General features: G+C 42.2%; 1 protein-coding gene across 1 annotated transcript; it reads left to right on the forward strand.

Annotated features, from left to right (window-relative positions):
* Positions 1-1,189: 1,189 nt before the first annotated feature.
* Positions 1,190-24,221, forward strand: MARCHF3 (membrane associated ring-CH-type finger 3; the record flags this gene model as incomplete). Its single annotated transcript, XM_080362811.1, has 4 exons — positions 1,190-1,362; positions 3,424-3,631; positions 18,761-18,970; positions 24,063-24,221. 4 exons carry the CDS (start codon positions 1,190-1,192, stop codon positions 24,219-24,221), a joined length of 750 nt encoding a protein of 249 aa, XP_080218937.1.
* Positions 24,222-26,345: the final 2,124 nt, after the last annotated feature.

The following is a 26,345-nucleotide window of genomic DNA, read 5'->3' on the forward strand; positions in this document are numbered from 1 at the left end:
AAACTTCTGGAATCACCACTGCACCATGTGTTCGTTAAATTGATGAAATAAAATTACAAGATTTCTTTTAAAACCCAGAGACATACCTCTGTTTAAAAGTGTGGATTAATGTTTAATTTCTAAAGACTCTGTTCCCTTCTGTGGTACTGTTACTACACAAGCAATGGTGGTGTCCAGTGCAAAATGCTTTTTTTAAGGGTTAAATGCAGCGCAGACAAATGTGTCTGCTGTCAAGGTGTGAATGTTGTGGTAGTAATCTGTAGCATTTACATGTGACTGTAGCCAAGTGTCTAAAGGCATGCTAGGAAGTCTTACCCTACTTTTGCAAAAGGATTAATCCACCCTGTATGTATGCTGTTGGTGACCGATCTGAAGAGCAAGCCTGCAGGAGCACAGCCTGGTGTTCTACCTGTTGAGCTACATAGCCGCCTCTCACCAACAAGCACACCCAGCAAGGAGCATCGTGCAAAGCTATCAGGAATTTACATCCCCAGGCTCTTTATTATCAGCATAACCCTTGCTTTCCGATTTCCACCATTGAAAGCACTCTAAGTGATGGAAGAAAGAGTAAAGCAGAGAAAAAAGACACAGTTGAGCTATGATTTCTGCCTCACCTTGTGGCATAAATTATTACTGCACACAGGCTGTTATTAAGCAGGTCTGTGTGACACAAGGCCTGTACAGGATTATTTGTTGGGTCCATGCTCTGGCATGGGTTGTTGATGGAAGGCACTTAGCAGCAGTGGAATGTTCTCACAGGGGATTTGGAGCTGATCGGCCACTTTTTCCTTTGATAGGTAACCTTCCCCATTGGTGGACAGAGACAGCCTTTAAGTTTAAAAGCACAAGAGATGAAGATTTTATTTGCGTTTGCAGACTTTGAGGGGGGAGAGACAAAAAGATTTAGTCTTGTCATTTATCACTCATAAGCTTAGGAGTCTGTGGAGAAAAAAAGCAGTGCAGAGACCCAGTATGCTGTTTTGGAGACTTACAGGCTGTTTTCCATGACACACAAAGTCACGAGCTTCCTCTGCCTTCTGAGTGGGTTTCAGAGGGTTGGGGTGGGGAGGAGGGGGCACATTTTTTCCCACGCTTGGTATTGATTGGTGTGGTGAAGCTGCAGACAGGGAGGGATGTGCCCCTTACCTGTCCTCCCTGCTCCCTAGATGGGGACCCACCAGCCGTTGCCATGAGGACGAGCCGCTGCAGCCACCTGCCCGGAGTCCCGCCTGAGCGCCTGCCAGCCCCCGACAGCAAGGCCCTGCCCGCTGGCACCAGCAGCTGCCCACAGTATGTCATGCAAGTGTCGACCAAAGATGGGCAGCTGCTCTCCTCCGTCGTGCGGACGCTTGCCACGCAGAGGTACGTGAGGGGTGCCGGGATGGGCCAGGCCCCTTCCCTGTGTGGGCTCGAGTGCCCCCTCCCCAGCTGCCACCCACAAGTCCTGCGGGCATTTGAAGGGAAGATGTGGTGGTGTGCATAATGAAGGCTTACCACCCTCCACTCATAATTAAACCCTCGTCTTAACTTTATAATGATTATGCTACATATGTAATTAAGCCCTCATCATTATACTCCGTGAAGAAGGGGGAAGCAAGCTGTCTGGGGATGCTGCTGCTCAAGTGTGTCAGCTGCAGTAATTTGCCCTGATACATAGCGGGAGGGTTCGGCAGGCGCTGGCTGGCGTGGGATGCTGTGTTTGGCCTTTTTGCTGCCGTCAGTGCTTCTGCAAAATGTTTTCTTCACATTTCCCAAGCCAGCGCAATGAGCAGCTGGACAGGCTATTTCTAGCAGAGATGCACACACAAGTGTTCATGCTTCAGCCATCAACCAAGTGACTGAGAGCACCTTTTCCTGCTCTCAGTGTAGAATGGCAGATTAGTGGTGAAATATACATTTAAACTGTATCCTTTGAAACACCACCCTGCTCCAGCTTGGCTTTGTTTTCATTAGAAGCAAGAAAGAGAATACTTAGGGGTTTGGCCATATCCAAAGTTGATACTTGAGACAAAATTAAATGCCACTTCAGTGGTGTCAAGCTGGAAAGACTGCACGAGTAGCCCTGGATTTTCACAAAACAGCAAATATAATCCAATCCACTGCATTTATGTGAAGAGTAAAATGATTAACTGCTGCTGCACCTGCAATGTGACCGCCTGAAATGGCTTTTTCACCTTTACTTGTAGCAAGTTTTTAAAACCCAGTGCATTTTGCACAGCCCAGATGTACATGCAGAGCATCAAGCACAAGTTCATACAGTTTTACCAGGCACATGGAAAGGAGCGGGCTGGCTTCTTTACTCTTTCCTGCAGTTACACTTGAGTGAGGTCTACCTGGAGCAGCCTGCAAAGACCCAGAAGAGGGACAGAGGGAATAGCTGTGTGCCACTGTATGCTATCTGCTAGTGAGGTTTTTTCAGTGACAGTGAAAAAAACCACTTTTCTGAGATCACCTGAAATGGCATATGTGGTAGGGAGAGGTTTTGTTTCCAAGACCTCTGCCAAGAGATGAACTTTCTGAGCCTTGGCATTTAGGGGGAGTTGATTTGAAGCTGCAGTATAGTGGATCCATGGCTCAGCAGCACTGCTGCTCTCAGTCTGCTCCTGCTTTCCGCCCACTGCTCTAAACCCAAGCACCTCAGGCAGCCATGCGACTGCCTTCCTCCTTCCTGAAACATTCCTCTGCAAAACAGAGAATTTCAATAGTTAAAATCAAGAGTCATTAAGGTTTTCACTGGCAGGAGGATCACCTGTCCCCCTTTGTACATTAGCACCCTGCCACCAGGGGTGTGTGTGACACAGTCCTTGTTTTCAATACTGTTAATATCACTCCTTGAGCTGCTGGTGGGGTTTTGTCCCAAAGAGAAACCCTCCCTGTAGACAGGAGCTTCCTGCTTGCACACACCTGCCTGAAGTTGTGACCCTGCCTTCACACCCCTACAGGGCAAGCTGCTGCTGTTTCAGGTCCAGTAGGCCTTTGATGCTGATCACTGGAGAGGTCAGGGGATCATCACTAGCATAAGAGATGCTACCTTGTAGGTCAGGAGTGATGGCAGAGATCATCATTACTATAAGAGGTGCCCTGCTGAGGCAGGTTTGAAACTTCCCTGATGCATTCAGATATTTCTTGAAGCGACTGCTCCACTGGAATATGAAGAGGTGGGAAATCCAAAGGTACAGAAGCACTTGGTTGTCTGTCTGTCTGTCTTCTGTCACTCTGATATGGTTTGCACTCTCCACTTTTTCACCCCCAGAAGAGATATTTTAAACAAGTACACCAGACTGTGTGCAGCCATTAGCCCAGCAGCCTAGTGTTCTAACTACGGAGCAAGTACACAAGCCGCAAATCTTTCCCACATTGTTAATTCATGACATACAGAAAGAGGCTACATCACAGCCCTGTATGCAATTTTCTCTCCTCCAGCAGCCCTTTCAATGACTGGGCAATCTGCAGGATCTGCCATGAGGGCAGCAGTCAGGAAGACCTGCTTTCCCCCTGCGAATGTACAGGGACCCTGGGGACCATTCACCGCAGCTGCCTGGAGCACTGGCTGTCATCTTCAAACACCAGCTACTGTGAACTCTGCCACTTCAGGTTTGCAGTGGAACGCAAACCCAGGCCACTGGTGGAGGTCAGTACATGGGGCATGTCCCCAAAAGCTTAGCTTCAATGAGAAAATCATGCTTGTTTTTATATAGGCATCTCAAAGCCTTTGCAGCTCTGCTGAACCCAAAGCAAGCTATGAGTTTTGGGCTTGGCAAGATGAGGGCAGGAGCTCAGTGAAGAGGTAGGAATAACAAAACCCATATTCCAAACCAAATTTTAAAAAGGCAAGAAGAATGGAATCAATGGGTTTTCTTCATGGCAAATGTGAGTGAGATTTGGGAAACAGTCTGCAGTGAATTCCTTGTATACCAGCTGGTTTGGCAGAGAATGGAAGAGGGGTAAGTAACAGTTTCTGTGGAATGCGAGGCAAGTGTCAGTATTCAGCATATTAAGTATAGATCAGGAATAGTTTTTTCTTGCTTTTGAGAGAGAGGTAACAAACCGAGGAGCCTTAGAAACCTGATTTCCAGTGTCAAGCCCATAAGAAGGAATTGTTCTTGCTCAATATCTGGCATATTTAGCCCTTTGTGAGTGACTTTTTGGCCTCCTCTTGCCTGTGTACCAGATTCAACAGTGAATTGGACAATTGTTTCTGCCTTATCAGTTAAAATTCAGTTTTTGCCAACTATAGATGCTTTAGTGGCTGCCTCAAGTTTGCCAGGGTTTATTTTTTTTGTCCTCAGAAAAAGGTAAAAAAAAGAAAAATAAAAGACAAGATAACTGTCCTTACACTGTTAATGATCTTTCTCCTCATGTTTTTTTAATTTGGAAAAAAAATGTGAAAATTATGGTTTGTGTTGGAATCAAAAGTGCATTACAAATAATAACGTTTTACAGAAGTAACGAGAAACATCTTATTGTACTAGTTGTAGACAAAGGTGGTTACATGCTAAGCTTGAGTCTAGGACAACATGTCCTTCTTCATTGTTCCTCTAAACTGCAGCAGAACTGAGTGAAGGGCATACAATATTGTTGTGGTTTAACCGCAACTGGCACCACACAGTCACTCACTCACTTCCCCTGGGTGGGATGGGGAGAGAATAGGAAGAATAAAAGTGAGAAAACTCATGGGTTGAGATAAGGACAGTTTAATAGGCAAAGCAAAAGCCACACACACAAGCAAAGCGAAACAAGGGATTAATTCTCCATTCCTCATCAGCAGGCAGGTGTTCAGCCATCCCCAGAAAAGCCGGGCTCTGTCACACATAACCGTTACTTGGGAAGACAAACACCCTAACTCTGAATGTCCCCACCTTCCTTCTTCTTCTCCCAGTTGATATGCTGAGCATGAAATAAACTGATCTGGAATATCCCTTTGGGGTCAGCTGTTCTGGCTGTGTCCCCTCCCAGCTTCCTGTGCACCCCAGCCCTCTTGCTGGTGGGGTGGTGTGAGGAGAAGAAAAGTCTTTGACTGCTCAGCAGCACATGAAGCATCAGCATGTTATCAACATTATTCTCATACTAAATCCAAAACACAGCACTACTAGGAAGAAAATTTATTCTATCCCAGCCAAAACCAGGACAGATATTAAAAACAAGAGGGATGAGGGCCATCTTGTTTTGTTCTTATTCACAGATGAGAGGATATGGAATAAAATGGATGGCTGGGAAGCAAGTCAAGGACCCGTGCAGAGAGTGGGTGAACAGATGTCATTGAAGTCTACCAAAATTGCTTTAGGCTGTATTAAGTTAGGCATGCATATTTTGTGTCTAAGCCTAAGGATATCTGCATTTTTCCTTAGGATCAGCAAAAAAGAGATACATGACACAGTATTTAGCACAAGACCTGTAGTCTTGTCAAGCCTTAACCAGAGCAAGCTTAGGGCAGCTGTGTTCAGTTGCCTCTGGCTTGTTGTTTGTGCTTCTAGCAGGACTACAGCCTCTCCCAGAAACTGGTTCCAGTTTGAGAAACTCTGCTGATGAGTGTTCTTAGGCTGTCAGTGACTGGGCAGCAAAATCTTTGTGACTTGACCATTTTCCAATCAACATTATACCTTCTGCCATCCAGCTGCTCTGAGCCTGTGCCAGGCAGTTTTTGGCTGCAGTTTTGCCACAAGGACAGTGCCACTCTGAATTTGCCTTCTGAAAAGAAAGATAAGCAATGCTGAGACAGTGCAAAGTGAACAGTTTGATTTTAGAGTCCAGCTTCTTTGAGCTGTTCTCTTGCAACAGCTGCTTGTGATGTTTGCTTTGCATGAATGGGACATGATATTGTCCAGAGCTAACTGTGATTGAAGAAGTTGAAAGCAAAGCTAACACTGCTCAGGCTGCGGGAGTCTGGTCACTTGATCGTTCTTTGATGAAGTGAAGCTTCTGTTTGGCAAAAGCAGTAATAAATAGTAGCAACAACAACAACAATAATAACAACATTAAAGCTGTCTTTTGTTTTTTTAGCTGGGGACAAATGAGAACCAGGTGCAAGAACATTTCTGAAACATAGTACACATTGTTAATTGATGTTTTTGTCTTTATTACCTAATCTTTTCCTGCTTCTCAGCTACACACCCACAGTATTTTAGTGCAGTAATTAGCAGTTACATGTGATTGCCGAAGAGGTAATAAAAAAAGGCAACTGACTTTTTTGAAGTCTGTTGTGATCTTATACAAGAAGTATGTTTTCAGTTTAGAAGGGAATTAAAGCTCTACTTTTAAAAGTTGCGAACAGCAGAGACAAAAGAGTAACTACAGTGACTTGTATGCAAGAAGACAAATTGAGCAGAAGGATAGCAATCGAAATTCCTGATTTCTGTTAGTATAATTAAAGTTTGTCCTTAAAGTTTGTACCTATTTAATACATAGTTCTTTGAAATCGAAAGTTGTCCTCCTCATGCTATTAGTTACAGCAAATATGAAAGTTCCCAAAGCATGACTAAAGCAGATGCAAGTTGTCAGGTTCCCCCATCTTCTGCATCATAAAAGCACTGTCCTGTTTGCCTCCCCCTGTATTACCCAGAGTATTAGAGAGATGTATCAGGTGTAGTGAGACTGTCTCTCACAAAAAAAGCTGCTGTAATATTTGGACAAGTGGCAAGTCAGAGCGGCCACCTGGTTTTAACTCCATCATGTGTGTGTATGTGTCTGTGTTGGGGTGTGGGGTGGGGGGGGCGGTGTGTGGGTCAAAGTAAGATAATTAGTTCTCCAAAGATGCCTGTGAACTAGATAATGGTGAATGGTCCTTTCAGTGGAGGTGAATGATGAGTTTACCAATGTGTTTTAAGAGGTCAATAGGTACTATTGTACTCTTAAAGTCATTTGTAGAGCATAGTCTATAGAAGTTTACCCAGTGACTCCTCAGCCGACCTTGTCTTATGCAGCAACTATATCCCAGCCATTGGTCAGTGACAAGTAGTATAAAAATGCCTGAAGCAATGAACCATTACATTTATCTTTCCTCCTAGAGATTTTCCATCAGGAAAAAAAAAAGGTATTTCTGACTATTCAAAGACATTACTGACTTTCTTGAGGGGGCAAAAATAAAGAAGAGAATACAGTTTTATGTCTTTTCCTCATCCCTTCACTGGATTGAGCATTGCTTCGTAGCAGCTTAGCCATGGGTATGAAGGAAATCTCAAAAGAAACAGAGACACTTCACTTACTTCATCTAGAAATGTCATATCTGACTTCAGTCCTGGTGTTAGCACCCAGGAGAGGCTGCAGAAGGAGTGGGCTTGAAATGAAGTGAGCCGTAGATGGCATGGATGGTTGTTTAGCCATATTCCTTCCTCCCCTGGGTACATCACTATGGAAGCAGCAGAGAAATTTTTGCTGTGCTTCATGATTTGATCAGAACATACTAGTGAGCCCATAGCATTTTTCCCACCATTGCTGCTCTGTTGCTAGTTTGTCATGAGTTCATCATGAGATGAAAACAAGTGTTCCATAAAAGTTAGTTACAAGATGGCTTTTTGCCTTCTTTTAAGCAGTTGCCCGTGTTCACATGAAGGATGTGGGCCCATGCACTCAACAGGAGATGTGTAGCTCAGATGAAAGGGACATATCTGCAATTATATCCTGCCTCCTGTGTACATCATGTGTAGGATGCAAAAATGCAGGGAGCTCACCTTTGCTTTCTCACCTCAGCTTTTGTTGTGCAGAGCAGCCTGTTTCTTTTCCTGGATTCATTTTTCAAGGAAAAGATAAGGAAAAATAACATGCATTTTGACCTCCATTTCATCTTTTATCCTTTGTATCTTTTCTCCATCATAATCTTCTCTCTGGTCAACTGAGTTTCAAGCTGTGCTTCTAAAGGGAGACATTTCCTTATCTGTGCCACAGGACATGTTTTTGTTGTCTGAGGGAGAAACATCTCTCACAAAATGTACAATCTGCTAACTGTTTGATGCCCAAAACCCCATCAGAGAGGCAGAAAATGGTAGTACAGTCCGTCAGGCAGATCCATCCTCTCAGCATTGCATTTGTGAAGCTTCAGACATTCTTGATCCACTGCTTTTTTTTTAAACTGGGATTATTTCCCCCAGAAGAATTGTGTTTCTGAGTCATGAATCAGGTATTATGGTGGGGATGAACACCTCCTTCGATGTTCAAAGAAAGTGTTTTTTTCATTGCCATCCACTATTTATGTCTTTTGCCTGCTGCTACCTTGGGTGGAGGAGCTCTGTGACTTGTCCTTTGTTAAGTCAAGGAACCACACACCAGGGAATGCACGTTTCTCCTCCTCCACAGTTGTTTGTCAAAGGCTGGACAGCAAAAAGAGGTGTAATGTCCTTTACAGTTCCTTCTCTCCATACTTTTGGCCTACACGTGGCAAATGTGCTCTGTGTGATTTTACAGTTGTCAGTAAGAGCTGCTTTCTGTTAAGCATTCACAGATTTTGTTAATTTTGGCTAATGTACTGCAGGTAAGTGCAGAGCCCCCTCATGCCACAACCTGACTTCCAGCATTTATACTACCTTGCTTATGGACTAAGCTAACTGGGAACTGTCACGCTCCCTCCAGATGACCATCCTTCTGGTGGGACTTCTGCTCAGAGATGCTCCTCAGCTTCTCCATTGAGACCTGAGACGTATTTCTCAGTCGCTCATGAACTTGTTCACAGCAGCTGCACTGGAGATAATGTGATGTGTTGTTGTAAAGGTGCAAGAGATGGATGGCGATAGAAAAAGAGTTTTTTTCATACATATGATCACCGAGTCCTTTGTTTGTCTCCCTTCTGGACAGCATCCGGCAAGCTCTGGCACATAAAATACAAGCTACCAACATAAATCAGACATAATCTACTGGAGCATAAGCTTTCTGTAGCATCTTTGGAGTCACATTTTTGCTAGACAACATGATGCTATTAGAGGCACTTGGCGAGCATCAGGAGAGCAAGTCCAGCCATTTTGCTTGATTTCAAAGGTTCTCCTTCAGATAAGGGGATTCTTTGGAGATGCCCACAGCCCTACAGTCTGTTAAAAGGAGCTATTTTCCAGGAATCCGGAACACGTTGTCCCGTTACAAATTACCAGAACATGGACATTCCCCTCAGTCCCAGGGCTCATGATACGGCAAAATTACATTCAAGAAGTACAGGCAAGGTCTGAACCCACCTATTCTACCATATGCTTTATGTACAACACCCCTGTACAGTCTGCTGGAAATTAGGGGTGTGCAGGACACATGCTTGGGCACATGATGTCTTACCATGAGTGCACCCAGGGACGGTGCATCTCAAAGGAAAAAGCAGCTGCTGCTGAGCAGCCCTGCTTCTCTCTCCCGTGTCTCAGTCACCCTGCTGCCAGTGACACCCTGACACAGACGACCCAGGCTGAAGCAGCAGAAACTCTAGATACCAGAAGAAAGAAAAGTCTGTAGGATGGTGGTTGATGTGTGTAGATCTGATGTTCCTTGTGCCACACCTGGGAGGATCTCAGAACAAACACAGTGAAATCAAACTGCAGGAGATTGAGTTAGTGGCTTTTATAAAGCTTCCTCTTCAATATAAGCTGCTTTTTTAATGCAGGCAATGCACAGAAAGAAAACCACTTTAGAAATTTATGATATTTTTCATGTAGATGCTGTTGCTATGTTTTTGAGGCAAGCTTTATATGAGTATTATATATCATCTTAATTTCAATTTCCATGTTGCAGCTGTGTTGCTTCCACTTGGCTTAGTACAGAAACAGGCAAAAATCATGGCAATGCAAATGTATTTATGTGCAATAAAATGTTGTTAGAAAATAACCAGCTACAACATAAATATGGTATAGGAACACTATGAGACCATATGAGTCATACTTGTATTGCTTGTAAGTTATTTAAGTGTTTTAAACCAATCAGGATTTGGTATCTCTTGGTTCTTTTTTTTTTTTTTTTTTTTTTCCAAACAAAAAGAAAGCACTTACTTAACAATATAAAACTCATAAGCAAAACAGCATGACTGGGAGAAAAAATAAAGTCAAGATAATTATCACAATATTGGGCAGAAATTAACTTCAGTTTTTCCCAATCTGTTGCTGGTTGTTGAGCTCATGCTAGAAAATAAAAATAATTTTTAAAAAAACCCCTAAGACCTGTATCTATGCATGAAGTAGTCAAGATGAGCTTACATTACAATTTAAAACTGGCAGACGTCTTACACTGAAATATGAATTTACTTTTTGTGCAAGACTTTTGAGTCATGCCGGTTTTATCTGTTGTGATTTTTTAAACTTATTTTTCCTCCCCACTAATCAGTGAAGTAAGTCGTTAGCATTAAATCACTGCAATGAAGAGTCACCAGATTTGCTGCGTGTAATTTGTAGAGGGATCACTGTTAAAGCCAGAAGGCAAATGGTGACTTGGCGTAGTCACCAAGAAGGAAAACTTTAATCACTCTGTGTTTGGAGGAACTGTAGCTGTCAGTGCGGCACATTAGGGCTGGGAGCAGATAAATTAAGCATGTCCTCCCTCCTTTCTTGACCTTAAAAGGGCAAAGTAAAAGGAGCAAAGCGATGGAGATGCTTTTGTGCCTAGTTGTCTCCAGCTACAAAAATGTAGAGACCCTCGAGACCCAAGCCACACAGGGAGAATTTGAAGTAGCCATGTAGGGAGATTGAGGCCATCATCAGCAAATTTGCTGATGACACCAAGTTGGGAGGGAGTGTCGACCTGCTGGAAGGCAGGAGGGCTCTGCAGAGGGATCTGGATAGACTGGAAAAATGGGCTGATTCCAATGGGATGAAGTTCAATAAGGCCAAGTGCCGGGTGCTGCACTTTGGCCACAACAACCCCCTGCAGCTACAGGCTGGGCACAGAGTGGCTGGAGAGCAGTGAGGCAGAAAGGGATCTGGGGATACTAATTGACAGGAAGCTCAACATGAGCCAGCAGCATGCCCAGGTGGCCAAGAAGGCCAATGGTATCCTGTCCTGTATCAAAAATAGCGTGGTCAGCAGGACAAGGGAGGTCACCCTTCCCCTATACTCTGCATCGGTGAGGCCACACCTGGAGTATTGTGTTCAGTTCTGGGTCCCTCAGTTCGGGAAAGACATTGAAGTGCTGGAGCGGGTCCAGAGAAGAGCAACAAGACTGGTGAAGGGACTTGAACATAAGACCTATGGGGAGAGGCTGAGGGAGCTGGGGTTGTTTAGTCTGGAGAAGAGGAGGCTTAGAGGTGACCTCATCACTCTCTAGAACTACCTGAAGGGAAGTTATAGCCAGATGGGGATTGGTCTCTTCTCCCAGGCAGTCAGCAATAGGACAAGGGGGCATGGGCTTAAACTCTGCCAGGGGAAATTTAGGCTGGATATTAGAAAGAAATTCTTTACAGAGAGAGTGGTCAGGCATTGGAATGGCCTGCCCAGGGACGTGGTGGTTTCGCCGTCCCTGGAGGTTTTTAAACTGAGATTGGACATGGCACTTAGTGCTGTGATCTAGTAAACGGACTGAAGTTGGATCAAGGGTTGGACTTGATGATCTCTGAGGTCTTTTCCAACCCAGTCGATTCTGTGATTCTGTGATTCTGTGATGTAGATTTCCACTAGAAGTATTGACTGAGTTAAAGAAACAATTACAAAAATAAATAATTAACTCCCCAGCACATATAGTTTTTAAAACATAGCCTCTTTGAGACACACCTTTTACACCTAGAATACCCTACTTCATTCATTCCTAACGAGGCAAAATCCAAAGACCAAAACAAGCTGTTCTCTGTCCTTTAAAGAGAAATTAAATAGTTGTTTTATGTTCTTCACAGAAGAGTTGTGGTGCAGTGCTTAACTTTTTCCAGTAACAAATCTTTCTCATAGTACTGACAACAAGAATACAAACAGAAGTTACCCACCCTGTGCCAAAAAAAAAAAAAAAAAAGGCAAAAAGTACTTGTCAGTGAACAGATTGTGCCTTCAAACCATCATATCTGTAGCTGTTCTTTCTTAAATTTAAAGGACTAGCAATCAAGGGTAAAAAATGTTGAGGAAAGTTTCCAGGAGAAAGTAACTGAACAGTCAGAGAGAGAATAGCTGCTTTAGCAAAGGCCAAATACTTTTCTCTAAGAACTAGCAAGATGAAGGAAGATGCTGTGTTTTCAAAGGTACAGCTATTTTTGTTTTAGATTATGGTATTGGTGACTCTTCTTTGGACATCGTGATTCTATCATAGTTCTAAACTGCCTGATTAGCATCTCTGTCCTGCTAGTAGCTTTTCCTACCACCAATAGGAGCCAGTCAAAGTTTCCTTTTTCTGAGGAAAAAAAAGTGCTAAGATAAGAAGTTTTATTGTATCTGTCTTTTTGGAGATCACGTCTTTAGTTTCCATATATTTGGACTTGTAGATCAGGACATTTCCGGTGTGTTGAAATACATGTTGCCAATAGCAAATGTGCTTTGCTTTTGATTTAAAATGAAAAATGTGATTTCTTGTTAATTGATTTTCTTGAATGCATCCATTTGTCTGCCCAGTTTGGAATACATTCTAAAACAGAAGTAGCTTTAAAAATAAAAGGCAAATATAAATTATTAAAAAATATACATTAAAAAGATAAAAGGAAATGCTGCTTCTCCCAGAGTTCCACAAAATCTTTTTTCTTGACACATCTTGAAATCTTTTTGCCTGTTACAAGCATCAACTGAAATAATACAAATTAGAAGTGGATAACAGGAAAACAGAATAGCAGTAAGCCAGAGTAATGTTAAGGAATATAATGTTGTTTAATTAAACTTGCAAGAAATGTCATGATTTTTATGGTGAAATTTAGCAAGCTCTATTGTTTTCACTATCAGATAGACATTGAAGTTGTATAATCCAGAAACTGAATATGACATATACCAGCCACTGTATTATTGCTACTTGGTGGAGCATATTATATCAAACTCCTGTTCTACAGCTGGCATACCACCCATGTTCTAGATTGCAAATTCAGTTGTGGTGTGATAGCATCAGTCTGCAGTGCTCTCCTTACACTTACCTGGCACCTCGGCTTGGTTCCTACCTGCACTGTGGTTTATTCTTTTTACAAAAGAAAAAAAAAAAGCATATCATACACCACCCTCACAATGAATAATGTATTATTTCCAGTTACAAAAACATGCAAATGGAATTATTTTCCCTTTTCAAAAAGTATGTTTGGCTCATTCAGACATCCACAATTAAAACATTTCCTGGAACTTGAGCTAAAATAAGCGTAAAACTTAAGTAAGAGCAGACTCAGTTAAAAAGAGGCCATATCATTAGCATTATAAAGTTGAAGAGATCAAATAGTTTAGTTTCTGCTTGTTGAATAGACAGGCCTCTATCTCTGGCACGAAAGGAGCATCTTTGTGAACTGTCACCATGGCCTTTCGTAGATGACCCACTAAAGACAATAACACTGTGCCAGTAACTAAATGTTTGATCTAAGCAGAAAACCCAAAACCTGATATATAAATATTTTTTCAACTAAAAGGTAACTGTCAAATGTTTGTTTTCCTTGGCAAAAATTTAACCTAGAGAAGTTTCCAGTCCCCCAAAATGTTTAATTGCACTGAAAACAGACATACATATTATTCTGGTGTGGGAGACTGTATTTTGAGTTACATGTAGTTAAGATAAGTTTCAAAATATTTCACTGAAAAAGATTAAAACATTTGAAGTAAAAAAGTATTTGAAAAAAACTATTCGGATGTTTTTGGGGTTGGGTTTTTTTTTGGCCAATAAATGGTCTTCTTGGTGCTTAAAAATGTCCTTCATTCCAGAGAAACACTAAAAAAAGAGGCAATATCAGTCTTTCTTTGCTTAAAGCCCAAGGCAAAATGCTCCCTTTGGTCACTGTTGGCATGAAACCAGAAATTACAATAACTGCCAGCAGTTTTTCTTGTATTCATCAAGATTCACTACAGAGCTATCAGTGTGAAAAGAATGAAATGAACTGATATGTTTGATGTGTAATAAGCTATTTTTAGTTCAAAGAGAAACACATTTAGGGAAGACTATTCCTTCCTGTCTTTTCTGTCCAGCTTCAAATGTCGTAACCATTTAAATACCTTTACCTAAAGAGCGGTGTGATGGATTTTCTTTATGCTCTGTGGAATCTTCTTTGCTGCTGGTGTAACTCCAGCACCATTTATGTAAAATCGAAGGAAAATGCAGTGAACTAAAAAGGGCTTTCCAGTAGAAACAGGTTGTAGCCTTAGGATCTGATCTGGAAAATACTGTGCACATAACTTTGCTTAGCATTTGTGAGCCATCTAGTTGAAGTTAGGCTGTGGAGGTGGGCACTTAAGGATTTGGCCTTCGGCAGTGGTAAAGCAGCTCAGATTTGTGGAGATGTTTTGCAGTAGATTTCTGCTGGCAGCTCATTTTGGTTAGGCTATATAAATTCCCCATCTGAGCCCCTCAAGGGTGTTTTGGTCGTCCACTGCTGCTTGTTCTGATGATTTCCTTGTCTAGATGTAAGGCTTCACTTTGCTGGCTCGTGGTGGAGATGCCTCAGCCTGTCTCACCTTTCAGATGAACGGGTCTCCAGTCTCCAATTAGGTTTGCTTAGGCAGGATGAAGTAAAATGGTTAAAATAAAACTGAGATGATTTGCTCATGTCAGGAGCCTCGAGTTTCAGGTTATTTGGCAATATCAAATAAACATCTCTGTACATTTGCACTGAAAGGGGATTTTGGACAGTTTCATAGTTCTGGTTCCATGTGCAGTTTTAAGTATCAGGTAAAATTTTGGAAGCCAGTAGTGGGCTCATAGACCAAAAGTCTCCCAGAGACTGTTACAAATCTACATTAAGTTCCTGAGCAATAGTGTTTGCATTCAGTTAAAGGAAGCTTGGAGACCCTCTCCAAGAGCTCAATTTAATCGTTCTAGGGCAGATCATAATTTAAATTCAACTCTGCTTTGTGAAGGAACTGCAACAAATCCTTGTATATGTATTACATGGTGAGGTGAAGGAGACTTGGGTGTATTAAGTGTTGTCTCATCTCAAATTCAGTACACTAAAAAATCCCTTCCAAAATGTAAGCAAGTTCCTTCATAAAGCTGTGTCAGCTTTGGGGGTTTTAGGCTATCCTGCTCTCCTTGGGAGGCTGTTCCAGAGCTGGATCCTCTGAGGGCTGGGAATTTTTTTCTGATTCTTACCCTAAATTTATTTATGGCCAACTATTATCCCTTTGCTCTTAAGCCAACATTGTCCATTAGCTTAAGTAGCATTTCTCCTTCACCAGTGTCGCACTTCAGTTCTCCCATCTTCTGGCCACCGCAAAGATGCATTTAGAGCATGACTCTGCTGGGGTAATTGAATCAAACTTGTAAAGTCCCCTCTTGTGGTGTGGGCTTTTGTTTTCTTGATGCTCTGTTTTTCCTTTGAAGCGATCCTGTCTGAGCACAACAGCATGTGTCTGTGGAGCTTGTGCCACTGCCTGCAGGCTCAGGCACATGTTTGCTGAGCAAAATGACGTGTGGCTGAAGATGGTACCCTGGCCAGACCGATGGCTGCAGCTGCCCTTTAGGAAGTGCCTGTTCCTCAGCATGGATGGTCTGGGTCATGTCAGCAACACCTGCCTGGTTTAGCTGAGCCTGGCTCAGCAGAGGACCCCCATGCTGGAGCAGTGCCAAGGGATGGCATGTGCAGCTGGGGGAGCAGGAGATCATGCAGCCATAGCCTTTAGCTCAGGGTTTGCGGGGTCTTTTTCTTCTGAGCAGACCCCTGTTTGGTATGTGTCACTGTGAGGGACAAGGTGGCACCCCACCTTTCTTCGAGGGGCTGGATTCTCATCAGGTGTGAATTAGTCTCCAGGAACAGGGTTTCTTTGCTTGTGTCTGTCATGAACCAATATTGGGTTGTGCATCAGGTGTTGCACCTACCTGTTGTTGAATGCGTGCTTGCTACCATTGCTAAAGTCAATTCATGTCTTGTTACTCTGACTTTCCATCTGTGTATCAGGAACAAGAATCACTGTTCACTTTTAGATAGCACTTGATAAAATAGTTGCTTTACCAGGCAGGCCAACATTTTGCTGCAAATATGACCCTTTTTATGACTCTTCTTTTTTTTTTCCCCAAAATGGAAATTATTACTGTGGGAGTCTCAGTTTATTGCAGAAATAATTTAGCACATTGGCACATTTTAATAGCACAGATTTCAGAGTATTGTAGTGCAGATCTAACAGTTGCATCTGGCCTTACATCTCATTCTTTGGCAGCAGGGTAGTCCTTACTGTACTGCCACGCTAATTAATCAGCTCAGCACTCTTTTTTGGGATCATTCTGTGGGTTTCAGTTTCACAAAAGGATTTACTGACTTGGCTTTTTAACTATAAAGTAGCTTGACAGTGCACGTTGCCAAAACAAAAGGCTGAAACCTAGAATCTAAACAGAAGCAGATTTAAAACCACGTGTACTACTTCAGGAGAAAAAAAAGTGCTATGAGTGAAATCCATACAGCCATTGAAATTACTTATTCATTACTTTTAACTTCTGCTTCAGAACTACCTAACAAAACTTCTCCAGCTTTATTAGACTGTAGAATGGTGAGTGGTTTATTTATTATTTAATACCACTCTTGTCTCTCTTAGCCTCATTTAATATCTGAATTGCTTGGGTTTGATGCTTTGTTCATATGAGTCAGACAGGATGTAAGGAGTGTGGGGAGCCATCAGCCTGCGAAGTGGTCTCACACCATTTTTGTCTGCTCAGACTTTCAATTGGGTTAGATGGCACACCATGTTGTCTTAATTCAAGTGCATTGTATTGTGTCTTCTGAAAGTCATAGGACAGAGATGACAACACATGACAACACCTGTGCCTCCTCACAGGTATGTGTTATTGCTGTTCTTCCTTCTCACTCAGATCAGTAAACAGTAATTCTTGCTCTAGCTGAGCTGCACAGGTGCCAAATAGATCACAACAGACTGGGATTTGAGAATGCGGCTGCTTCTAAATGGGTTCTGAAATGTTGTAGTGTGTTCTTCATTACTCAGTTACAGGGGGAACAGTCACCACAAGGCACTGAGATAAGGAGATATTGACATTTTAGGGTCTGCCATGGGAAAGTGGTGAACATCTGCAATTCCCATTGAGATCAAAGAAGAAGTGCAGGCACTCAGCAGTTCTCTTGCAGGTCAGCTTTTAAACAAATACTTTTCACAAAACCTTTTCACAGACACCTTTAAAAGCAAATCTCCACTACCAGGTACTTTCAGTTCCTCTCATTTTCCCAGTGGTTTTGCATTACAAGGATTTGTGGAAGTTGAACAAGGTGAAGGTTTCCATCAGTCCTACCTATAAGCAACCAAATATAACTTCAGCTGCTGGTTGAGGTGAACCCACCACACCCAGCATTCTGGTATTTTAAATAATCTTGAGGTTAAGACACTGCTTGAAAAGGAAAAAGACAATACTGAGTAGTGTCTTCCCTTAAAATTTTCTGCTTATAGTCGTACACAGCAGTTATGAAACACTTTCCACTTCCTTGGAATTTTAAAAGTATTCAAGCAAATTAAAAGCGTACATCCTGCAAAAAATGTTTATGACCATATTTTTGTGTTCTCCTGAATACCTGGTTCATCAATGAAAATTTATCTTAGGCTGCTGAACTAATGTGTTGAAGTTAAAGATCACAGAAATTATGTGAAGTACGTAATTTATTATTTCCATCTGAGAGATGGTGAGGCTGAGGCAAACTTGTCTACTAATTTGTCTTTCTGCTAGTGTCAGATGAGTGATTATCTGTTGCACTCCATTTTTTGAGTGTTGTTTTACCCCATATGAAGGTGGAGAGATAATGCTGTATTAGTTTTCATGGCGTGAGCAAAGTGGGAAAAGGCAAGTGAGGTCTGCGAATAATACAGGGTAGGATACCTAGATGAGAAGTATTCATTAGCTTGCATGGTGCTCTCAGCCTGCACGGTGTATGGTGTGTTTGCATGCTGGGGCAGTACTGCAGCTCCCAGGCTGGCTGGGGTTCCCTACTGCCACGGTAGGAAATATTTACTGTCCTTGCTAGTACCGTGCATACAGTTACACGCTCAAAGACCAAAAATTGCATGGGTTGGTAGTATTCCTCTTTACATATTGACTTGACTGAGGAGGTTTTTTTATTAAAAGGTCTCAGTGTACTCTTGTGGGCTGATCTTCTTTCACCTCTGCCATCAAAATCTTGTTAATAGAAACATGGGTGTGTGGGCTTGATAGCTGTTTAATCAGCGTTCGCTGCAGCAGTTGGCTTCACTCTGTTCTGCAAGACTAATACGCTCTAAATAAAAGTACTTTGTGTGCATTCCACTTTGCTTGCATGTGGATATTGAAGGCAAGTTGAAAATGGCTTTGCCAATACTACAAGCAGAATGAAAATAAAAAAAAAAATCTTAAAATAGCATATGAAATATTAACAAATGCTTTCTGCATTCTCGAGTTTTCAGGTGAGCCTATAATTCTTTCCACATTAAGAAGGGAGTTTCTCAAATAGTTCAGCAGCCGAATGCCAGGGGCTGCACTACGCAAAACACTTCTCCTTCTCAAGGCAGCTTTTACAGAATCTGAATAAATGATGTGGTAGGTACACATGGCTAGAGGTGTGCATCGGAAACGGTGAGGGGGAGAAGTTCAGAGGGGAGCTCTCTAGGGACAGCCAAAGCCTCATCGTGCATGTGGTCCAGGTTCCCCCCTCAAAACAGCAGGTGTGTGTTTTACAAGCAAGCAGCTTGTCTCAGGTAGAACATCCTCCCTGTACTGACACTTCCTTTGTCTGCATTTTGCCTGCAGTGGCTGAGGAACCCAGGCCCCCAGCATGAGAAACGGACTCTCTTTGGAGACATGGTGTGTTTCTTGTTTATCACTCCACTGGCCACCATCTCGGGCTGGTTGTGTCTACGGGGAGCAGTGGACCATCTGCACTTTAGTAGTAGGCTGGAAGCTGCTGGCCTCATTGCACTCACTGTCGCACTCTTCACTATTTACCTCTTTTGGACCATGGTAAGTATTGGTCTTCTATTCAACTCACAGGAATATGGGAAAGAACAAATCAGAAAATTAATTACAGAGAGTGCTGTAGAGTGGGTACAAAGCACTGCTTATTTACCTTCTGTACTGATAAATTTAAGTTAAATCTAAAAAACCCCTTTTTTGTCAAACACCATGCAAATTCTCTGGAAAACCAGAAAGACAGATTGCCTTTGGAATCAGAAGTTCCCAAATCCCAAACACCAGAGGTGACAAGGAAATAACACCAGAAGAGTTCAAGACAGATGCTACAGGAGGGAATTTCATCAAAGATAATGTGCAAAAGGTGAAGGCACGGTGCACAGAAAAAGCTTCAGAGGAACAACCTGGCTGACACAGGGCATTCAGATTTAATTCTAATAAAACATCTGGCCCATTTGGCAATTCAAAAGGCTTGAAAGTGGGTGCACTGCATACTTTCCCCATTCCTCATGGCACAGTGGGAAGTCCATGGCAGAGCACACCTCACACCCAGGTCTGTAGAAATGTTACTGCCTTTGCAGTGCAGATTAAATTGCTGCCTTACTCCCATCCTGCACCAAAGTGTGCTGTCACTTGCTTGCCAATCCACCCTGAAAGTCACTTGTTTTGTGCTAAGTTATTAATCTGAGAACAGTTCCTGGCCCCAGCACACCCAATAGTTGGTCCAGCAGAAATAAAGGGAACCCAGAGATCAGCTGCCAAAATACATGTTTATCCAGCTGTGGTCTAGCAATTGATTGAAAACTTCATGTTACTGTTGAGTGTGACATTTCACACCTTTAGCTCTGGTGAGGGAAGAAGAACAGAACAGCAAATGCAGACAGAGAGCATCCACACAGAGAGGGTGATGCTTGGGTGATGGTGCAAAGCTGTGCTGCTGTGAGAGGAAAAGGTCATCTGAGCTTGTGCTGCCCCGAGTAGGGGCAAGGCCACCCTGCCTGTGGTGCTGGCATGGCCACTGGTGCCACAGGGCCAGCACCCAGCTCTCCCCTTGGTGGGTATGGCCACATACCCTTTGTCTGACACCTTCCAGCCCCTTTTGGTCTGTGTGAGCTGCTGAGGAGGTGGCACTTTAAGAAGCGCATTAGTAGAGATAGCCCACTGCATAAAACCCCAGTCCTGAACCTACAGTAACCACAGGAGAGGGGAGGTGGGGGGAAGCACAAAAGCCCCACACTACCAAAGGACTAGCCCCAAGAAAGCTATCGAAGTTAACATCTCATTTCCTCATTCGTAACAACGAAACCTTGTCTCATCCATAGAGGACTGCAGGCTCATTTTAGCAGCACACAACAGTAAGGAAAACTCAGGAGTTTTACCTCAGCCTTCTGTAGTTTCTCTTTGTTTTTTTGTTTGTTTCTGCTCCCATTTTCTGTGAAGCAGCAGCACTCCCCTTTGACAGGATGGCCATTTATTCCAGCAGGGAGGTGGCACTTGTCTTTACTGCAGTACTGTGTAGACACGTCTGTCAGGTGTTCAAGCAGAGTAATTTCATTCAAATTTCCTTAGAAACCCAAATGCTGTCCCATTTACCTAATTTACAAAATTCACGAGCACCAAAATGGCTGGAAGTTGGAAATAGTAGTCCGGTTAAGTAGTTGAATTTAATTACCTGTAACACATGGGCACATCTGACCTTACTCATTAATACTTCTGCAGCATCTCAACTGTAGTCCTAACACAGTCTACTTTGTTTGCATTTTAAGTGGCAAAAATCCCTTCTATTCACTTTATAACTTATAGCCCTTCAAAAGCCTAGAGAGAAATGCGTTACCAGCACTCAGAGAATATGGCGATAGTGAGCCTGATGTAAATGCATACCTTGGTTGATTTAATTGAAATACAGCATGTTTAATGTCCACTAAGTTGTAGAAGATGTAACTCCACTCTAAACTCTTATTCAGACCAGTAGGAGATGGATGGGCTGATGAAACACTGTGGTTATCAGGAAAGGGGATGCAGGAAGGTTTTCATGGCAGAGTGACCCCTCATGTTCAGCATGGGGTTAATTCCGTGGGCAGAGCAGTGGGACATGGTGGGAAGGACTCTCAGGCTCTCGTCTCAGTACAGAAGGTGCAGTCATAGCTCTCACAGCTTTAGTACTTGATGGAAGAGTTATGAGCAGGTTTAAGTATATCTGCAGATTAAGTCAACAGGCTTGAGTGACAGTGCTATTGTGCACTTTCTCAGACAGCAAATTTGCAAAGTCTAGGCAGAGATTTAAAGTACTTTACAAATGGCACAGAGCACCCTACATGTGGAAGACGTGCCCACTCTCTGCTAAACGACCTGTGATCCATCACTCATGTATGGAAGTCGCAGCCTGCATTTGCCTCGGGAGCTCCACAATTCCCTTGCCATGCAGCAAGGAATGGACCCATACACGCCATCAAGTGCTTCGGCAGCACCTGCCCTTTAATTTTCAGAAATGGGAGAGTCCTGTACTGCTTGCTTGCTTGGTTATGACTGCTTGGGGAATGTATTGAGTGCTGTGGGGTAAATTACACACGTGATATAATGCTCCTTTAGGTCCTGTGAAAATTAAGAAGACTAAAACTTCATTTCCTTTCCGATAAATGAGCTTGTTTTCTCTGGAGGCAAAAGCTGGCTTATAGATTACTTACACACCAGGGTTATCCCAGTGAGCATGGAATGTGAGATGCTATTTTTAGCATCCAAGATGTGTTTTATCCCATCCCCTAAAACAGTGAAGTTCTCCCTGAAATGCTGTTGCTTTTCCTCTGTATTTAACCGTTATAACCGATGTACGCACACACACACATACACACACACAAAATGCTGCTCCCAAGAAAGCTTCAGACACAAAATTGAGATTGCTATTTAATCTAAGAATTCAGGGCCACACTATGCTTTCTCTTGCACGCAGGACATCTTCACTCCAGTAAGATCAAGTAGCAGGTTGGAGTACAACAGGATTTAGCCCTGCAGCTTCTAATATAACATAACTGCTGGTTTAAAGCAAAGGCTAGCCAATATTAGTTCAAAGTTAGAAAGGTAGACCCCCCTCTTGCTATCCTTTTGAAAAGGCTAACAAAGGAGTTTAGCGTGCCAAGGAAAAACATAAATCTGGCCTTTTTTTCAGCATCTCAAGCGTTTTGCATCCAATGTAACAGCTTAGAGTGACTAACTATAGCTCTGCTGAAATTCAGTAGCTGACATCACTTGGAAACTGCCTCCAGGCAAGAAGCCATTGTAAACAAGCTGTCCAACTTAATTCACAGGATATCCTGTGAAAATGCCTTAAGCAAACAAGCAGTTAAACCCTGCCTTAACAGTGCAGCCATTCCTCAAACAGTCTCAGGCAATGCTACTTGAAAACAACCTAAATTCTAGCTCACTCCCCTGAAGCATTTTGCATGGCATTAATCTTTGCAGGTGTTTGTTTGTGTTTGTTTGTTTTGTGTTTTTTTTTTTCCCCTCCTCTTCCTAACACATGATTTCTGCTGATACTGCAGTGCCTTTTTAAAAGACGTTTCTCATGTTCTTTCATATACAATGTTCCAGAGAAAGGAAGATGCAGGCTGCTTTACCTTCACGGCGGGGCAGGTGATATTGAGAGGTGGGAAATCAGTTCATCTGTTGGAAGAACTGTCTTTGGGCAACTGCTTAGTGAACAAAAGCTCTGTGGGTTTCCCTTGTTAACAGCAGACAGCTCTATAAAGATATAATTAGGAAAAAACAAACAAAAAAAAACCCCAAAAACCAAAAAAAAAAAAACCAACAACAACAAACCACAAGTATTTTTTTTGTTCCTAGAAGGATTTTACAGGAAGATAAATAATTTATTTAGTTAAAAGCACCCTTTTTGCAATGAGGAAAGGGTTTTGGAGGATACATTCACAGGCACGATTACTTAATACCCCTCCATACCTGACTGGCAGCCAGCCTGTCATTGCTGTAGGGTGGAAAAGGCAGCAGCGCAGCCCCTTTGACAGCAGCACTCACAGGTGCTTCTCTGCAGTCAGCACAAACCAAGCATGTCACCTCCAGCCTCCATGGCACCCTCTGCCCTCTGAGTAGCATTAACATACAGAATTAGCACAGGTGCATAAAAATCAGTGACAAATGACCAGCCGCAAGTGAAGACAGAACAGCTGACAAGACAATGTTCCTCCTGTGCTCACTGTGTGGGTCCCTCCTGCCTATAGCTCAAGAATACAAAAATTGTCATATGGCACATTTCACCCCAAAGAGGTCCTAAGCCAGTTTACAGAGGCTTTGTGTGTGTATGGTTGTGGATTTTGTTGTTGTTTTGGTTGGTTGGTTGTTTTTTTTGTGTGTATGGTGTTGGTTTGTTTTGTTTTGTTTGGTTGTTTTTTTTAAAACCTGCATATGTAGGTCATCTTACACAGACATAACTTTCACTACAGTTGGCTGTCACTAAAATAAGCAATAAACTATTCTATATATACATATATATATAGTCAAGCTATATTGTATATCCATAGCAAGCAGTCATTTCTCTTCCATTGTTAGCAGAACCATGCCAAGGTTGAAACTGGTTAGCTGGTAACACTAAAAAAGAAATTCAAAGGCAATTAAATTGAGATACACACGTCAAGGGATGTCTTACCTTGTGGCCTCTATGCATTCTTGATGTGTTGAGCAATAAAGCATTACAAGGTAGAACATATGACCCTGTGTTTGCACACAGTTTAGCTACCTGCAGGCCTTCACCATGGTGAGAATTGGATTATTTGTCAGTTTAAAACCAAGGTGATAGTACCCCAAAGTCACTCGAAGTGGCTGCCAACACTTCTAGTTCTTAGGAATGACAGAGGCAACATGTCTGTTTTTTCACATTACAAAAAAGGGAATGAGAGGTCAGCAACAGCATGAAGTAGGGTACAGGCTTATTTTCTTCTCTCCTGTGGCAACCTGGGGAACAGGCCATCTGGGTCTCACCTTTGCCCACCACTTTTTGCCCATTTTTCTCCCACTCAATCAGGCTGCTTATCAGCTTTTTTTTTTTCAAATCGAAGGCATTTCCCTCCAAACTGCAGCTGATTCCTTGGGGGACAGCCATGACTCTAAACACAGTGCATATCTCATCTCTCCCCAGGTATCCTTTAGGTATCACTGCAGGTTATACAACGAATGGCGTCGGACCAATCAGCGGGTGATACTCCTGTCCCCAAAGTGTGCCAACATCCCCTCCAGCCACCAGTCCCTGCTGGGCCTGCAGTACCTCAAAAGGAACTCGAAAGAGACAATCGTTTGATGAGAGTGGTTCTGCACTGAAAGCATTATCCTCAGACCTCACTTGTGTCAGACTCCGTCCAGAACCAGGAGTGCGCTGTTCTGATTTACAGACTCTGTAGAGGAAGCGATCACTGGATGCTGCAATCATGATATTTGCTACTGTGCCACACTTGTTTATTTAGGAGATACTGTATGGAATTCTACAAACTGACATTAATACTTGCATCATCAAGTGATGCAAACTTTTTTATTGTTCAAAATATTACAGTATGATAACTAGCAATGGAAAACACATTTTAGAAGTGCTTTGTTTTTATAATTCTCTGTTCCTACAGTGTCATTTTTTTAGGCAGCTAGACAGTAACCAGTGTTGTTTGTTTCCTGAAGCACAGCAATGGCATTCCCCCATTTGATTTTATTTGAAGGCTCCTTATGCCAATATTTTGGATTATTAAATTTGTGCGTAATGAGTTTTACAAGTTGCCATATTATTTAAACACTATGAAGTGATTAGAAGACAATCTTCTATGTTTCCTATTTGGCAGGCAAGTTCCAATTGGATCTTCAGTAATAAATTTAGCATGCACAAAAGAAATTACACAAACTGCAGTAATCTTCCTGTTTGAAAGTATTCCAGTGCATAGCACTCAGGTAAAAAAAAGTACATTTTTCCACTCAGAAGCAACAAACTAGGCACCACATTCTGCTGGTGTGAATTCATACTTAGCCAATTTACTCTGCATTTACACTAAGCTGAATTTAACTGCACTTGTAGAACTGACTTTTATAAGGAAAATTCTGCATACATGAGATAATTAGACATATTTTAGGAACTTGTCTTGCGTAAAAATTAGCATTTCAGCTTGACACCCAGATTTAGCAGTGTATGTAAACCCTGACCTCTCATTGCAGCACTAAGGCGCTTTTTAAAAAATATAATGCACAGCCTACTATGGTGACCAAAGTGAATTTGGAATGTAATGACTAGCCTTTATTCCTGGGTGGTATTATCCATTTCCCCTTGGTTTTATGCCAAATTCATTCAGCATTTCTTCACTCTCAGAAGAGACACACACTTATGCAAAGAGATTTTACAGAACTACACAGAATTTCATTGACAAATGCTGCTAGAAATTTATTCATAGCCCCTTTGCATAGATGGATTTTTTAGAAATATGCATAGATGGCAATGTCAACATGTGCTTTGTTTTCCACACTCCGCAGGAACTGATAAGAAAAAGTAACACATAACAAGAGGGCTAATAATTTATTATTTGGATAGTTCAAAGTATATTGGTGTTTACCATCAGGCAATAACTTACTTGATGTTGTGTGTACTCTATAGGATAAAAAAGCTTAGTACACAAACCCCAATCTGTTAGCTTCTTTATTCTGTCTCTGGACCAGTCTAGCTGTAGTCATGTAATAGTATTCTTTGTAATTGTCAAATTTAATGGGGATAAGACTCAACTACCTGTATAAAGCAATACCATCCTTATTCAGACATAAAATTAGTCTCACAGTGAACCAAGATGTTTAAGAAAATAACGATCTCTACTCATTATAAGGTCAGGGGTTGGTTGTATGTTTGGCAGTGAATACCTGCTTCTCTTCTAGAGAAAACTATACAAGATTCTTAAAATGTGGATGTCACTAAGTCTGTAGTGCCTTTTTTTGTTGTTGTTGTTTGTTTTGGTTTGGTTTTTTTTAAACCTCTTTCCAAAGGGAACAAACTATCTGGATACAAGACTGAACATGCAGGTAAGTATAGAGGTCCAGGTTAAAAGAAAACCAGGCAGTGGTACAGACACAAAGCAAGTCTAGCGGGGTCAGAACACTGTCAGACAGTGTTTTGATGCCTACTCTTTTCCTTTAGGTAAACTTTCTTCAGAATTCTGTTACTAGTTTTGCTTCTCTGAGAGAGAACCCAGAAAGCTGCCCCACAAAAGAACGATCATACTTAAGTATCGTTCTTGGGTTTGTTTCATGAAACAAAAATTAGGATGATACAGAATTAAGTAGCAACTAGCAAAACAATTATTCAAATCAAGTTGCAAGATTTATGCACACAGATGAGCAGTGACTTGGCCCGTCTCATCTGTGGTATTTTAATTTTTTGTTTAAGACACCTTATTTAATCTGA

Source organism: Nesoenas mayeri (genome assembly GCF_963082525.1).
Source record: "Nesoenas mayeri genome assembly, chromosome: Z".
Classification (NCBI taxonomy): domain Eukaryota; kingdom Metazoa; phylum Chordata; class Aves; order Columbiformes; family Columbidae; genus Nesoenas; species Nesoenas mayeri.